This window comes from Setaria italica, chromosome V, assembly GCF_000263155.2.
Source record: "Setaria italica strain Yugu1 chromosome V, Setaria_italica_v2.0, whole genome shotgun sequence".
In the NCBI taxonomy this organism is placed as follows: domain Eukaryota; kingdom Viridiplantae; phylum Streptophyta; class Magnoliopsida; order Poales; family Poaceae; genus Setaria; species Setaria italica.
The window spans coordinates 35,022,576-35,040,002 of record NC_028454.1 but is presented as its reverse complement, the minus strand read 5'-3'; the positions used below and the strand labels follow the sequence as shown (position 1 = coordinate 35,040,002).

The 17,427-nt window shown below is 46.0% G+C and overlaps 3 protein-coding genes across 4 annotated transcripts; all 3 read right to left on the bottom strand.

Moving 5' to 3' along the window:
• Positions 1 to 1,106: 1,106 nt before the first annotated feature.
• Positions 1,107 to 4,989, bottom strand: LOC101754497 (KRR1 small subunit processome component). Its single transcript, XM_004969678.3, is given in 13 exon segments — positions 1,107 to 1,607; positions 1,729 to 1,809; positions 1,900 to 2,043; positions 2,358 to 2,383; positions 2,386 to 2,438; positions 2,524 to 2,606; positions 2,700 to 2,810; positions 2,913 to 2,951; positions 3,052 to 3,108; positions 3,846 to 3,914; positions 4,175 to 4,285; positions 4,388 to 4,464; positions 4,602 to 4,989. Coding segments are annotated over 13 exon segments (1,194 nt in total). The 5' UTR covers positions 4,828 to 4,989; the 3' UTR covers positions 1,107 to 1,490.
• Positions 4,990 to 6,084: 1,095 nt separating this feature from the next.
• Positions 6,085 to 7,800, bottom strand: LOC101783265 (probable protein phosphatase 2C 50). 2 transcript variants are annotated; one of them, XR_002677704.1, is made up of 4 exons: positions 7,307 to 7,800; positions 6,860 to 7,204; positions 6,675 to 6,772; positions 6,085 to 6,420 (listed from the first exon to the last, which is right to left on the bottom strand). XR_002677704.1 is itself a non-coding variant. In XM_022826556.1 (3 exons), the coding sequence occupies exons 1-3, from the start codon at positions 7,631 to 7,633 to the stop codon at positions 6,764 to 6,766; spliced, it is 681 nt and encodes a 226-aa protein (XP_022682291.1). In that variant the 5' UTR covers positions 7,634 to 7,800; the 3' UTR covers positions 6,085 to 6,763. The 2 variants fall into 2 exon arrangements, 1 of the variants encoding a protein (XP_022682291.1); XM_022826556.1 differs by having other exon boundaries at positions 6,085 to 6,772.
• A 4,437-nt stretch (positions 7,801 to 12,237) lies between these two features.
• LOC101754102 (B3 domain-containing protein LFL1) lies at positions 12,238 to 15,774 on the bottom strand. Its single transcript, XM_004969677.2, has 7 exons — positions 15,628 to 15,774; positions 14,214 to 14,255; positions 14,020 to 14,106; positions 13,807 to 13,907; positions 13,174 to 13,220; positions 12,792 to 12,868; positions 12,238 to 12,700 (listed from the first exon to the last, which is right to left on the bottom strand). The coding sequence occupies exons 1-7, from the start codon at positions 15,772 to 15,774 to the stop codon at positions 12,329 to 12,331; spliced, it is 873 nt and encodes a 290-aa protein (XP_004969734.1). The 3' UTR covers positions 12,238 to 12,328.
• Positions 15,775 to 17,427: the final 1,653 nt, after the last annotated feature.

Sequence of the window (17,427 nt, the reverse complement as noted above, 5' to 3'; positions counted from 1 at the left end):
TACTCGGACATGAAGACTACTCTGCAGGGTGCGTAGGCTTCATGGACTCCCGAATACTAGTCGGGTCAAAAGGAAACCACTCTACTGAGTAAAGTAGGACTTGTAATGTATGTCGGGCATGCACCCCAGGCCCACGAGTAGGCCCCGAACGGCCCACTAAAGGACGTACTCGGACACGATCAAGACAAGGGGGCTACGCAACAACAGGCGTATCCCACTCGAACTAGTTAAGTGTGCATATAGAAACTACTCGGACCACACCGAGTAGAACTCTGTAATTGTACCCGACTAGGATTTAGACTTGTAACCCTGCCCTCCCGAGTATATAAGGGTGTGTAGGGACCCCCTCAAAGAACAACTCCAGTTCATCTAAGATCAATACAAACAACTTACAGGACATAGGGTATTACGCGATCTAGCGGCCCGAACCTGTCTAAATCGTGTTCCTTGCATCACCATCGACTCCTTGATTCTCGACGGCCCTTACTGCATAACCCGCCACGTCGGCATCCGCGCCAGCAGCTCCGCATGGACCTTGGCGCCAGGATGGCTGGCGCCGAGATGTGTAAGCTTGATGTCAGCGTGGATGGCACCAAGCTAAGGGTCCATTTTTGGAATTGGTTTTGATAGGAGCAAAAGTCGGTCCGGCAGAGAAGTGCAAGCGAAGAGAAAACTCAACGCGTTACCTAAATCCTGGCTGTCCGTTTATTCTCCATCACCAGTGGGCACCTTTGTGCAGCCATTTAAACGGACGCCCGCGAGCGGCTGGCTGGCAGCGCTGCAGATGCTGAAGAAATGATAACCAATGGTTCAAACAGTAGGCGCACACACTAACATCCCAATTATATGGCATGAAACTCCGTTCTTAAATATATTCTTAAATATATGACCATTTTTAAACATATGACGCCACTGACCAGCAATATTTATTTAATTAATTAGTTTGGTAAAGTTAAATAAGCATCTTAGATCCAACACCACAACTACTTTAAGCTTAACTTGTGTATTTATCTATTTGTATAATTATTTATAGAAAAGATGAAAAATCAAATGAATGTAAAAAGTAAATTGTGTCAAATATCACTTTTGCCTTCAGAGACCGGTGGTTGAGTTTCAAAATTTGCCAACCTCTTTCATTTATCTTACCAAAATATTGGCAAGTTGCTTGCCCAACTTTTAGCTAGCCAAAACTTTGGCATGCCAAACTTTTGGCAACAACCCAATCAGGCTCAGCGACAAGACAGAATGACTCCGACTGCTTCTGTTCCTTATCTGTTGTCTCATAACAGATACCCGTGAACATACCAACAAACCGTGCAGAGCAACGATTGCATCAAGAACAGACCTTCAGAAGGTTTTAATTTTTGTCCCATCATCTTCAATTGCAACTCTTGTCACTCTAAAGCCACAAAGGCATGAATGAACTAATTGTAGGGATGGCTCGTGTAATCACTCTCAGTTGTCAATGTCATGATACATTCAGGCTGTGGCTACTTGGACTTGGTTGATTTCTCCTTTTTTGGGCATGATTCTTCATTACTTGCGAGATACGATTCCACTCTGACATTCTCCTGAGCCTCGTTCTTTCTGAATTCCTTAGCTTTTTTCTGCAAATATAAACTCAAAATAAGTGACCATAATAATTGAAAAAAAAATCTCAATACTCCCGAACAATTTAAGATAAGAGTCATTAGTATACTACAAGAATAAATAACAGTGGCAATGTACCTTTAATGACTTCGCTAAATCACCTATCCCACTGTTGTCATTGGCAGTCTTGTCAGATTCAGATGGACCTGTGGTGTTCTCCTGCAACAAATCATAAGGTGTGTTTTAATCATCAATGCAAGAGAGGGATCATCAAAACAATATTTTTAAACAGGATAAATATTCTATAACCTTCGGAGGAACAAATGCAGCCTCTCTCTTTCTTTTGTTTTCTTCAGCTTTCCCTGATTGCTTCTCCAGCTTCTCTTGCCATTTCTTTTCTGATTTCTTTTTCTCACTCATGAAATACTCACCAGTCATAAGCTCCTCATCAATCTACAGATCCAGAACAATAAACCAGTCAAGAGCACAATATGCAACATGAGAACATAAAAACATATGAAGCGCGTTCAACTACAACTTAAACCACAAAATACATCAGAAACAAGGAACTGGTTCACTCCAAATCCTAGTAGCATACTAGGAATAGCACTAATCTTGTAAAGAAAATGGCATTGACATAATTTTATGTGCGCATGGACAGCTAACATAAGCATAAGCTGTAGGACAGGACCGCTCAGCACTAATCATCACTAGTACACTGGCCATGAAGGTTGAATTTGATGAAAAAGAAAAATCACTTGTTTTACCTTGCTAGGCTGTTGAGGTGGCGGAAGGGTGTGTATGGTTTCTTCTCCTTAGTTTGAGGCTTCTTCTGCTTGACATTCTTCCTAAAAGATAAAATGGTAACAAGGAATGAGACACATGTATATCTGATATTGAACCTCTAACAGAACTATGATGCGAGTCACTTACTTCTTGAACTTGGGGAGAAACCTATCCCAGCTTTCAGTGGCTAGAGCAGGATTTTTGGCTAGCTCGCGTTTGATTAGGAGTTCCTATATAGTTTAATAGTAACCAATAAACAACAAAAATCATTTTCCTGTGAACATCCCTACAAAATGACATCTAGAAAGGGTAAAACCTGTCACCTTGATGTGGTACACTGGATGCTTTACATTCTTTATGCAATCCTCTACAATCCTTCTAACTTGTTTCAGTCCCCTTCCCTTATAGGAACCCATGGCTGCAACTGTGTTTCCCTTTTCATTGGGAATGGCAACAGCAGCAACAAATAACATCAACAAATTGTGTCAATGAGAGGAAATTTAGAATGTAGACATATGGTAATAAAATATGAAAACCTGCACTAAGATGTAGCAGCCAGTCAAAATCTCAATGGCCTGTAGAACATGAAACCATGTGTAAGCAACAAAAAATACTTATAATTATTCTGAGTTTGACATTAAAGGAGGTACCCATAGGAATGAGAACAATTTATACCTTCAGCGTAGATAAATTAGGGCCTAAAAGGCGTTCTCTCCTTTTAACAAAACGTTCCTGTAGAGAACATTACTGGAATTTAGTTCAATAGGACCAACAAATTGTGAGCAAGGACACTAAATCTCTAATTATATTTAGCATATTATCACAAGGTCACTCCCGTTGCAATGATTGTTACAAGTAACAGAATGATAATTTAAAATAATAAAATAACGCAAACAAAAGAAACATTATGAAATATGCTAAGCTTATATTCGAGAAATTCTATGAAGGCAGCAGAGTAAGTATCATGCAGATAACTAGCAGAAAGGTTTGCCCATTTTTATTACATGTACAGAACAGAAAATTCACAGGTAGAGGAATAGCTCTGATGATTGATAGAAAGCATGAGTCTAGCAAACATGAGAAATGTAGCACTATAGAAGGAATGGATGGCCAAACATTGTTTTTATCCAAGATATTACCAACTATGTAGTGTCATTACAAAATGAATAAAACAAAAAAATACCACATTGAATGTCAATAACACCTTGCAAAACAACAAATGGCATGTGATAAATCAAGTAATCGGGCAACAACAAAATGTAGTTGACCATGTTATGATGGTTCAAAAAGTTATTTAGTTTTCTCGTCAGATAAGTCCATTTAACTTTATTACAAGAACGGTCTTTACATTGTTCCCACAGAGCAATATTTCATAGCACACAGAGAAACACCTCATGACACTGAGTTGATTAAGGCTAACATTTCGAAGAGATATAGACTTGAAATTGAATGATGAAAAAGAGGCTTACCTTATTTCTTACAAGGCCACCAATCTTTATAATGTCACAGTTCATCTCATCATCGAGAATTTTGATCGCCTGCAAATATGTATGAGCAATATCAAATTAAGTTCCATACAGTTACCCCAAACAAATGAATTCTCAAAACCCAATCAGCATGCAGTAGTAGATCATGCAACGTGTAAATGACATACTATACTAGTATACTCCAAGGAGATAGCAAACTAAACTCAAACCTGATCAGATAAGCAAGGAACTCAACACAATTACAAAAGCTGAACAACAATCTCTGCGCATAATACACAGATTTCGACACCTGAATACACAAGGAGTCGTACCTGAGGTGCAGGGACGCTCCTGGACAATAGCTTTATCAGTTCTCTGGCCTTTATAATAATGAAGGGGTCCCTGGTCTTCCTGGTGGTCGAAACAGTCATGGATCCCTCCACCTACACACACAGCAAGAGCCAAAACAGGTCTCCAATCAATCAAATACCACATAATGATCAAGCCACCCAATACAATCAGAAAAAAAAGGGCTCATCACGTACCAAATTAAGCTCGCACGAGATGCCGTGCTCCTTCAATGCGCCCTTCACGATCGGCCACGACTCCTGCAGGTACTTCTCTGCACCCAAACGAGCAAAATCTCACTAATTCTCCTCCAATAAATTCAAAATGCGTGCCAATCAGAACGAGTTCGCATTTCATTCCGAAGGAATAGCGGGAGGCGGGACGACAACAGGATGGGGTGCTAGTGCTTGCCTCGGTACTGGGGGAAGAGGGTGGAGAAGGAGCTGACTTCGAGCATGCCGCCCTCGTTCCAGGACGGGTCGAACTTCTCGATCTTCCAGTGGTCGATGTTGGGGTCCTCGTCCCACGGCTTGGGCTTGTCGTGCTTCCCCTTCCGCCGCCAGGTCTTCCCCTCCGCCGCCTCCGCATCCTCCTCCGCCGCCACCGCCGCAGCGTTCGCTTCGTCATCCGACGCCATGGCTGGACCGAAGAGGGGCTAGAGTTTGGTGGGGGCCTCGAGGAACGGGAGCAGGAGGATGCGGCGTAGTCGTTCGCCGTCAAGATTAGGGTTGGTTGCTTGGGTTACCGCCGGCTGGAAGGAGAGGATGGGGGAAGAAGAGGGTTTGGGGGTTTGTGGGGCGCGCTATTGGGCTTAAGCTTTGGGCAACTGTGAGAGGAGAAGGCCTTGGTGTGCTGCGAATGACGGGCCGGGGCCAGATCCACAAATTTTCTTAATTTTGTGGAAATTTATCTCTAGCCCCAGGGCCCAGGCTGCTTGGGAGCTTTACAGGCTTACAGCGTTTGTGTTAACACACATTTGTAGTACGAGATTTGTGTGCCGACCAACACGCATTATTTCGGTATTTCTGTTGCGTGCTGATCGCAACAGGAACAACGTCTCTGTTGCAAGCTTCGGGGCGATCGACTGGTTTCCACGATCGTACAAAATACAACATCCAGCACGAATCACTTGTAGTGGAATTTGAAATCATTGTCGATGGCAGTTAATCTTTGTCCTGCTCATGTTTTTGGAGAACATTAATCTTTGTATTGTATCCACACAACAGAGCAGCTCCCAGATCCAGAGTCTGCTAGACACCGTGATTGTGAGAACAAATTATTCACAAGTCTATCACACGTTATGCAGGAGAAGACTGCACCCTGTGCAACCTTGACACCCATGCTGAATTCGGGCTTTAATCACAATTCAAGCAAAGTTGTTTGATCTCCCCTCTGGAAAAAGAAGGGGGAAAATCTATTTTACTATCCTCATCTATTCACTTTGTCCGCTTAACCCTCGGACCAAAATTTAGGCTTGATTTACTCCCCTCAAGTGACTTATAACATGATCCTCTATATTAGAAAAATACATTGGCAATTTTTCATGATTACTTTCACGTATTTTTTATTCCTAGGATCAATTCCATATTAAATATTCCTAACCTATGAAAATAATCATAAATAATGCTTAACATATTTCTAATATAAGTCATCATGCTCTCTATCTATTTAAAAATATGAATTAAAAATTCAGCTTGTATGCAGAGAAATAAAAAGGACAAATCTCGTTAGGGGTAAATTGGACCAACTGAATAGTTTGGGGGAATAAATCGAGCCTAAATTTTGTTGAGGAGGTTAGATGGACAAAGTGGATAGGCGAAGGTAATAAAGTAGACTTTTTCAAAAGAAAAAAATGAAGTTGACCTGATGATAGGGGGAAAGCACACATCAGTACTAGGAAGCAAATCTAGTGGTACTGTGGTACACAAGCAAGTTTCAGTGACAATCCCACTGCTCACTGCTGTACAAGGCTCTACTACTGTACAAAAGACCACTACATTCACAAGGCTGTTCTGAAACTGATGCAAATCACAATACTGAACCGCCCGAAATTACAGAGGGATAGACAACCGACCACCCCATTCATTGGAATTACACCTATAAGGATATACAGATACAATTATTTAAAACTACAGAAGAAAAGTTGCCTTGCAACGGCTGTAGACTAGCAGCAGAGGTTCCAATAACTCTTCTGGCTTTGGAATGAGAAATGGTTTTACATATCGGTGCCCTGCATGGCGATGGAAATATCCAGTTGATGTTAGTAATGGATGGTAGACAAATGTTATCCCGTTCACAGAGAAATTGGTTGAACTGAAGAGAACAACTTAATTTCCATGGTTGAACTGAAGAGAAACAGCCAAAGTTATGATAATGGAAGTGTTTCAGTGGAGCCAGATGTGTCAACAAATACAACTGATAACCAGTATTAGCCATTGTCAAAACTTCCAGAGCCATTGGGCATACAGGACGCAACTGACTTACCGATTGACCGTGACATAGCAAGTATACCAGAGACTCGATGACCATTCCAGTTGATGACCTTCCCTCCTGCGGCCTCAATCCTCGCGCACTCATCTTTCCTATCAGGCTCAAACAACAAAAAGCATGTAAGACGCAATTCACCATTACTAGATGCAGTCTAACTCAATAGTTGGTGTCGAATGTACTTTGTGATCCATGGACAGAACCATGGGCTCCTTCCCGCGGCAGAGCACCACGCGTGAATCCCCGCAGTTCGCAATTATGACATGAGAAGAGCAGACGACCGCCACAACAGCAGTGGAGCCGACGTTGGCAGCCGCAACAGGCTTGCGCCGGACCTCGCTGACGCCACCGCAGAACCTGCTCGCTTCCCCCGACACCTCGTCGTCTACCTTCTGGAAACAATCACCAAAAACCTTGTCCCAGTGCTCCGTGATGTCCAGCTCCCCCAATTCCTCCAACCCTGTCGCGGCTCTGCTCAGCACCTCCCTCAGCACGACGTGGATCCTGTCCCCGCAGTAGTTGGCCATCTGCGCGGACAACGCCGGAGCACGCATGACGACTGGTGGGTGATGGATCGAAAGGTTGATGTGTTGGCTTTTTCGTTGGAGTTAGGAACGGCGGAGCCCGACCTCGGATCCGCCGTGCCCGTCGTACACGCCGAAGAGGTGCATGGGCAGCTGCAGGGCGGCGGCGGCGTCGACGCCGATCCCGAGCGCGTCCAGCTCCCGCGCACCCGCGAGCATCCGCACCGGCACGTCGGCGAAGCGGGGCACAGCGGCGCACGCGTCCTCCATCCCCGCGCGGCGGCCGCGGGTCGTGGCGCAGCCCCACACCGGCACGCACTCCGTCAGGTACACGCTCCTCCGCCTGCTGCCGCCCCTCCCGGCGGCGTCCCCCGCAGCGCCGCGGGCCTCGGCTGCCCCACCGGCGCGTCCCGCCGGGCACGCCGTCGCCATCGCGGCGGCCTGGCGAACTGCTCCAACGGCCGACCCCCCGAATGCACCAAGCGTGCGAGAGAAGGGGGGAGGGGACAAGTGTACACGAGGAGGTGGGGTCCGGTTTTGAGGGGGGACGCGAACGTGTACGGCGCACCAGGTAGACGCGGCCGCGAGCTCGTGAGTGGGCCGGGAGGCCGCTGTCGCGTATTCGGGCGCGGGAGAGCGGATGCGGCGATGCGCGGCGGAGGAGAGCGGGGAGCGGAAGGAAGCCAAGGCGAGCAGCGGATCGGGTGCGGCGCGTCGAACAGCGACTCTCTTGGAAATCAGCACACCGCACGCACGCACGCACGCACGCACATCCATTGGTAATGCTTAAACCTGTCTGTATATAATATTTAAACTCAGATCTTTAATAGAGTAAATTAGAGGGTCCTTTACCACCCGTACGCACACCTGGTACGTACTGCGTTTTGTGTGACGAAGTTTGGTCCATCATTTCGTCATGACGTTTTTCAGCGTCGATGGACATAGAGCAAATCCAGTGCTTCGGAACCTTCTGGTGCTGCCGTGCACCCGAAAGATGCACGGCGTCAGATTTGACTAGTTTTCTTCTTATCATTGCTTACATCAAGGTCGTAGACAAACAATGTAGGCACACAGGACCCAACCACAGTTTTCAATTCTAGTCCTACAATTTTTTTAAGGGCTGCGAGCGTGCGACCGTGCGGTAAAAAGTAATATGGTGCACAACTTACTACAAAATTCTATGATTGTGATTTTTAAAATAAATTTGCACTTGCCTCAAACTAAAGTCATAGAAATTTGCACTTTTCAAGAGTGTTGAGATTTTAAGCCGCTTTACAAGTTAGTCGGAGAATGTCATAGAAATATCCATCAAGGTTCTACTTACGTGAACTATACGAGAACCTCATGACATTTTCTTAGCCTTTGATCCCCGGGGTATTATATCATTGCCCCCGGTCCCCGGGAACCCAACCAAAGAAGAACACACAAACGACCTAGAGAGGCCATGTGTCCCGCGTCCGAGTCTAGAGAAGAGAAGCGTCACAGTTGTGGTACCTGTTCTTTCCGTGGTGGCGTGGTGTTTCCGATTCAATTTCCTGGTGACTTTGTTCCCGCGCTTGACTTGGCAAGCGCAAGCGCGCTGGCGCCATCAGTCCATAACGAGGGCTCGTCCCTCCCGCGGGCGGCGATAGGAACCGGACGCTCTCGGGCTAGGCAGCCGCCAGGCGCTTGGCCACTGGCCAGGTGACCAGGTCGTATCTCGGGCCATGAGAATCGCATAGGGTCTTGTTTAGTTGCCCAACTTTGGACGTCAAAATTACTATAGCAACACTGTAGCATTTCGTTTGTATTTGTGAATTATTATCCAAACATTGACTAATTAGGCTCAAAAGATTCGTCTCGTAAAGTACAACAAAACTGTGCAATTAGTTTTTGATTTCGTTTACATTTAGGACTCCATGCATGTACTGCAAATTTGATGTGATGGGGAATCTTCTTTTTGCATAGTGTTAAAGTTGGTATTGGGGGGTGAAGGATTATCTGATCGCACCGTGCCTGTCTGCCTTAACGTACTTCCTCTGAGCAACTGAGGTTCGTTTGTTACGAAAGCACCGTGAGAATGACGATGGCAGCGACACGATCCTCTTCTTTTCAATTGCGAGGGAATGGCATGATCCCTTTCGTGCATCTTGTGCCCATTCCCAAATCCCATCGATTTTGCAATGGGCGACCTGATGGGTCAGCATGTTGACACATGTCGATCCATCTTTTCTTTTCACCAAGGTACGTGTCCGCTTCATCCGTGTTGAATCGGCCTTCGCCCATTGCAACGAGCAACGAGCTTTTTCGACCAAGAGGGTAAACGCACCAAATATCTGCGACTACAGCTTCTTACAGTTTTTTTTCCGGGTACAATGATGCACCAAACTGCGACAGCTTTTCAAGATATTTTGACGTGTCAAAGATATAAACTACGGGTATGTTTGTTAGGACTCTGACTCCTTGTAACATGACTCTGGCTTTGACTTCAATTGAAAAACAAATTATTTTAGTGAACTGAAGCCATTTGAAAAAATATTTGGCAAAATGAAGTCTTAGCTGTGTAGAATTCAGAAACAAATGCTTGGGGGTGGAGGGAGAAGGCAGTAAAGTAACTTTTTCTTTTAAGGCTTGCTAGCACCCGGACGTCCGGCGGGAACAACTCCCATCGGACGCATGCGTCACCATCCGTTTTAAATCTGATGGCTACAGTAGTACCATATTAAATACCACTAATTATCCGATATTCCGTTGCAACATCAAATAAAATAGCTGCAACATCGAAAATCTATGGTTGCAACATGAAAAAGATGCGAAAAAATAGCTCAATGTAAACATAATATTCGTGAGAAAAAATTCCCACTGCAATATTGAACACATGTTTCATGCAACATTTCCAAAAAAAATCATCATATGTTGAGTTGGGGTTGAGCCCGTATGGGAAGAAATATTGCAACATGAAAAATGACAGATAAAACAACAAAAGCCAACTATTGCAACATCGAAACATCTCAGAAAATCAATCGTGCAACATCAAACGATACGTTCATCCGCAACACCCGTGCGCATTTATAGCACTTGCAACATCAAGAATCCCTACTGCAATATTGTGAGATACCTATTGCAACATGGCCGCCGCCCGATCCTTCCCCGCTCGGATCTCGCCGGGGTCGGGGAGAGGGCTACCGGGTCCGGGGGTGTTGGGCGCTCCCGGTTGGTTGAGGACGCCGGAGTGGGGGGAGGGGCGCCGTTAGGGTGGGGGACGAGGTTCCCGGAGTGGAGGAGCGCACCGCTGTCGGGGTGGACGAGGAGGAGCCGCAGTGGGGGAGCGCACCGCCGTCGGGGTGGGGGACGAGGCCACCGGGGTGCGGGACGAGCCTGCCGGGGTTGGGGAGCGTGCCGCCGTCGGGATGGATGAGGAATACGTCGGGATGGAAGGTTGAAGAAGAAAAGGGATGGGGAAGAAAAAAACGGTAGAAACAGATAAGGAACGGAGCGGTGGGAAGCGTCCGACCGTCCGGACGCCCCGACCATAGCGTTTCCGTTTTCTTTATTGTCTCGATGCTTAAGGGAGGCTTCTTGGATGAAGCCGTTTTCCTTTTTAACGGTTTGAACAACGTGTCATTTTCATAAGAAAAAAGGGCAGCACGCGTGACTTTCCTATTTTCTTTCCATGCATACAGATCCAAAATCAACTGGTGCAGCGAGTTTTTTTTTGTTGCCCTTTGAATTGCTTTACTTTTTAAAAGAAAATTAAAGGTCTACACTCTCATTAGACCTCTTACCTCAGGTAACAAGACCCAGCTCAAAAATCAAGAACATGCAATCACATGTGAATGCCTTTATAACAACTCGATTTGGTTGCATATGTTAGCAGAAGTAACGCGCTGTACTTTTTTTTTAGCTCAAGGGCCTTGCCCCGGCCAGTCCAATTAGCATGACATCAGGACCAGGGTTATTGCGAATCAGTTCTATACACGCATCTGATAACGGGTACATCAGGAAAGAGAAACACAACGAGACACAATAGAGACTATAGAGGCCGTAGGAAACCGAACCAAAACAAAAACAACACTAATGCAGCTCAGAGCATTTCAGAACCCAACATCAGCTCTGCTCCTTGCTCCCGGCCTTTCCTGCATCTTTGCGGTATTGACCCATGGGTCAGCGTCTCCACACGTGTTCGTTCGGGGTCACAAGCCAAACAGGACGACGACATCGACTTTCTTTGCGAGCTCCTGCATCCTGTACGTGCCGGCCAAACTACGTACGTGCCGAGCTCGTCCCCAGTGTATGTGGTCATGGTGGCGACTGGCGAGCTTGCTCAGGTGTTCTTGGTCAAGTCGTTACCAATCTGTGTCATTTGGACGTGGCCACATTACGGTCCACATTCGTTTTGCACGCACATGTTTGCCGTGACCTTCGACCGAGATATGATGGTCTCAATATCGAGCAACAGATTTTTCTACCTCAAGCTGCTATGCACAGTCACAATTGGTTACATCGTTCCTTTTTTGGTGATGAAAATGACACATCAGTCGAACTGCTACATCTGAGCCTCTTTTGATGTCAAACTGGAACGGTGGCTAATCTGCTCAGGGCTCAGGAATGGGCGCACCTGTGCTTTGGTGACTAGTCTTCAGTGATCAGAACAATCCATGGATCAATCCGTTGAGCTTTCAGAGAAGCCTGACCTGGCGCAGCACATCAGAGAGGTGTTTTCCAGCCAATGCAAAGAACCAGTTCCGGAAGTATCGTTTAGACGAACACAAAAAGGGTTGGCAACTTGGCATCCATGACGCCCAGATGAGGGCCTGCCCAACCACGTGGAAGTTGCTCAAACCAACTACACCAGGCTCTTAGCGAAGGTAAATGCACAGGGTGTCTTTCGTTTATGTACCTGCACACGTTCACGAGGTGGAAGAAACACCAGAACCTCGATCGTCGCAGCGTTGCATCTGATGCAACTTTCAGTTTTGCAGAGTTACCCTTTTACACATAAACAGCAGGCGATGGTCAATCATATTCTACAACATACAAAATGAGGACACCGATTATTTGGATGTACAGCGATGGGCGTCAACGAGAAGATTTCTGAGCTCCATGCAGGGGATTGCCTGATCCATCAGCAGATTTTCTGCCTGGATCTCACATCAGAGGCCCAGACTTTGGGTAGGGAAACGAGGAGCTCCCAGTCTTCTCGTCATGGAAATGCGTAGCCAGGTTGACGGAGTGGTTGGGGCCCAGGGGATTTGCCATGTCCATGGAGTCACCAAACGGGTCAAAGAAGTCGGAGTACCTCATGTTGGCTACTGGTATCTCTGGCAGGGAGTTCAGTATCCCGTCGAATATCTCGTCGGCTTGGGGCACAATTGCGAGCATATCAGCTTCTGGTGCAACAGGGGCTGCATAGTCGTGGAATACTTGTGGTGCTGGCAATGTGGCAGAGAGATGCATATGCTGATGGATTTGTGGAACAGTGGCAGTCTGTTCATACCCCGCCTTCTTTGCTCCTATCACCTTCACAAAATACAGCACACCATAAGCAACTATTGACAGAATGTCGAAAAATGTGCAAGTTCGTTAAATCCTGATGAGGAAAAGTGAGTACAAAGCGGTCGTTCCCGTCATCTTTGTATATCACAATGAAGTCTCCTTGCCGAAGATCATGAGCTTTTACATAATCTCCTGGTATGTTTAAAGAGGTGTAGAAAATGTAAGAGCATTGGCCTAAAATAATACCCTCACCATCCATTATTGTAAAGCTTATTTTATATGAAAAAAGTTTTCGAACGTACTTAGACTTTAACTTTTAATTTCTCTTTCAGCATATTGCCAATTTCTATAAAATCAACATCACAATAAAAACACCTTGAAACATGAACCTAATGGCACAACCTTTTACACAAAACATTCATAGAAGTTGACTAATTGTAGGTGAGAACTTGTGAAAGTTTACTTTTCCAATTTATAATACAAAGGAAAGTACTCACCCGTATTTTCAAGTACATACATCCTGCTTTTATTGTTGGGCCAATATCTGCACGAACAATTGTAATCTATCACTCTAGTTGATAAGCAGAACCTTAATAATAATAACAGCAGAATGAAACCACATTTCTTCCTATTCACAGGAAGAATCCGCATCACAATAAAAAAAATCAGTTTGCTTGTAAATAGTAACATTTCTAGAAATGATTTTTTTTTAAATGGCCGGCATTACTGCCGTCGTGTATTGATATAGAGGAGTTTTCTGAAAAAGGATTATAGTTTAAACATTACTCATCTCAGGGGATCATAGGACGTAGTTCTAATGATTTCCCCTAAAAAAGAATACTGGCACAAGATCAGCCGATCGCCACAAGCCCACAACTTATCTGCAATTTCCTCTTCCAGATAAACTTACTCAATTTTGATAGTATTCAACTCAAGCTAAGATAACATCAGGAACAAAGTATGAAAAGAATTAGTATGTGTTGCTTCTCATTAATTTTATGTCCACAAATTGTTCTGTAAGTTGCTTGGCAGCATAACATTTTATTCTTCTTAATTAATTTTAGCAAAGTGAAGGATTCAGTGCACTCAATGTAACATGCATTAGAGCCAAATAATTTACAAGATCTCACCTGTACTTGAAGGTCCACAGTTGTGCATTTAGCAGATCATACATACATAAACTTCTTCCATCCTTCGATATTAGAGTGGGGAGGTAAGACTCTGCCTCCTTCTGTGGAATTCATTCATGAGTAACAAATATCAATCATTAGAGAGGAAAGTGTGTATGAAATAAGTGGAATTGGGAAACTCTGAAGAGAAAATTGATTGCATTGATAACTGACCTTTGGAAGAACAATTCTCCCAAGCTGGCTTACATCGCTATTTCGGAGCTCCTTCTGCAGAAGAACTCTCAATCCAGTAGCATAGTGCTAAACAAACATTGCAGAATCTATTAACCCAGAAGAGTGGGCTCTAATCTGTTAACGCTTTCTTTCTGAAAAGGAATATTTACTCTAAATGTCTGTATAAACCTTACATCTGGATCAAGAGCAGCCGTATTCAAGTCCAGCTCATTTACCTGCATCAAAGATAGATGCATTCAGAGACCAATAATTGGAAAAAAAGACTGGGGCAAAAAACAACAGTTCTTACATAGGAAGAGCTATTCTGTATTCGCAAACAAGTTCACCGATCTACCTTCCAATACAGATAATCAGATTAATAACATTTCCAAATGACCACATAGTAGACAAGCATTATACAAGTATTCTACTACTGTTCACGTCATAGCAGAGTCATGCCACTCATCAGCAGTAAATAAATTGTACCATAAAACATAAATTTCTGCTAATTTGAACATAGCTCCAATCCCATGTCTTCTAATCCTTTTCAGGAACACAGCAGAAGGCTCACGCTCTCACATGAAAGAGGAGATTTCCCACTATCAGAATGGTTAGTACATTTATTTTTTTTAAAAAAAATGGTTAATACATATCAAAACATGGAGAACAAAGGCAGCACTTTCTATGGAGAGATCTATTATCTTTGCTTAAATGGAAGGTTACAAGACCACTGAGGGACAAGAATACCAGGGCCCAATGAGCCACTCTTTAATTTATACCATATATGGTGGCCCAGTGCTGCCAATCAGAACAGTGGTCCATGACAAATATCAGTCACTTTGCATCAATTCAATCACTTGTGTAACTTCTGGCTAGTGTCAGTGGCTCAGCGTCAACCAACGATTCACACTGGTACAGCCAATTCCTACCAATTTTGGGCTGCGGCACACAAATATATAAGAACACACATGTACAGACAATGCACACAGTAACAAGCAAGTTGTGCACTCGCGATGACGCTACTATCGCCCTGAAACAGCAATATGATATCTACATATATGCCATCTTCTAACCTTGTGCCACGTGTGACAGCACGTGGTCAAACTGCACAATGCCAAAATTGTACTACTCCGAATCTCCGATCGACCCAAAACATAGGTAATTCGCCATTTCTTACCCACAAACAACACTGGAATGAGGTGTCACTATAACGAAATCGACAGATAGTATGCTTCACCACAAGGCGCATTCCTCAGCCTACCATTAACGCCAACATCTACAGCATACATCCGCCAATTGATCACACCTACGCCATGGTAGTCAGGCACACATCCGTACACTAGATCCCCCAAATTGATCGTGGAATTCAGACAAAACCTGCAAGCAGCTGCTAGAAAACAACGATCCGCTAATCCGATCAGCAGTCGTACGGATCAGACCCCAAAATCGCCTACGAAAATTCTGAATTCCGGCCGGATTGCCAGTTTCCTCCCCTCTGGGCCTCCAGCCCACCGCACCACGACGGCCCAAAATCGCCTCGCGCACGATGATGCATAAATACCCGCACAGCAGCAGGATGGAGGAGACCGTGAATTCCGAGGCACTCACAGGTCGAGGCGCCGGAGGCCTCCTGATGGCGCCGCGGGGCCCGCGGCGGGCGGACCTTGGCTTCCGGGTGATCCGCCGCGGCATGCCGTCGCCGGAGGAGGAGGAGCTGGAGACCGGGGAGGTTCGACGCTTGCTGATGCCGGCCATGCCGGTGGAACCGGCGGGGAAGAAGAAGGCTATGGTGGAAGGAGGAGGAGGAGGCAGCGGCGGTGGCGGCGGCGGCGGCGTCGGCGCCTAGGGTTGGGGAGGGCGGGGCTTTTATAGCCGGATGGGGCGGGCGGGCGGAGACGCGGAGGCGGGGGGCGCGCGGTGACAAGTGGCGGGCGGGCTCTGAAATGGGTGCAGGTGGGGGAGAGGCAGCGCCCCCTCGTCGCGGGGCGAGGCCGCGGGGGCGCGGCCAACCGCGCGGGCGCGAGGTGGCAAGCGCCGGGTGGGAGGCGCGGGCTGGCATGGCATGCGTTTGCGATTCCCCTCCTCCCCGCGCATCGGGATTCCCTGCGGGCGCCGGGACAAATGGCCCGGCTGTTTCGAACTCGACCCGCCGGGGTCGCCCCTGCGCCCTGGTTTTCCGGATTCCGGGGTTGAATTGGGGTGCTGCGTCGCCGCTCTGCTAGCTGCATGCCTTCGCCGTTGGGTGGCCAGTGGCCTCGGTGGTGGTTGGCTGGCTGTGGTTGGGTTCACTGGTTCGTTGAGGCTGCGGTGCAGCTTGAAATATGGGGTGGGCTCGCCAGAAATAGGACTAGCTCTCCTGCACTCCTGCTAACTTGGGACTTGCGATCAATTGTGAAGGAGCTAGAGTGTCCACGAGCGTCCACTCCAATTCTAGAGGGATGAAGAAACTCTGCCTCCAAAGCTGGCAGCATTGGCATTGCGTTGCGAGCGCAAAGATGCAATCGATTGGAACCATCGGGATGTAGTACTGCTGAGAAGAGATTGCACAGAAGCCTGCACTACTGCCGTGCCGTGGGCCCGTGGTGCACAGCGCTATGCAAGGCGCAATAAATACGCTATAGAGAAAGGGAAAGAAAACTCGAATAGCCAAGTCATGCTGCTGAAATACGCTTGTCCGTTTCCTCTACACCAACCAAAGTCATGGGCTGTTGCTGCTCTGGGCCTCTGGCTAGGTAGAGAGCCTCAAAAGATGAGCGATCCATTGTTTCATCAGGCGTACGTGCGCCTCCTTGTTACCTCTGGACTCCAGGAGTATCCTGGAGAGTGGACTCAGACAGGAAAGCATATGGAGCGAGATACAAGTACAATTGTCCTCCGCTAGGCGTATCACCATGTATATATGTTTCGTCATGAGATATGGAGTATATACACATTCATCCAATGGCATTAACCACCTGTCTTGGCCGTTGCCCGTTGGTAAAAGACTACTGCGCGTCTGTGCCTCAACTCTCATATCACGATATGGCGTGCAGGTAAAATGGGATGGGATGTGAAATTCGCAATGCGCAAAACAGCAACCCGCATGATCATCTCGTCAGGTCAGCCAGATACTGCGAGCTGAATCGAATAGACACAATCTAAAAAATGTTTAAAAAAAAACAATCTAAAAAAGGCTTGGCCCAAGCCCAACCCGCGATTCAAGCTGAACAGAACTGAGCTTAGCCAGCTCGTCAACCCAACAAACTGCTCTTGCTCCGTTAAAAAAATGTTCAAAAGTTCCGCTTTTTTTAAACGACAATGACATTTTCTTTGAAACGGAAAAAGTTCCTTTTAAAAAAAACAAAATTAGAAATGGAAAATATTTTGGTTTTCTGTAGAAAGTTGGAATGCAACAGTTAGAACGATTAC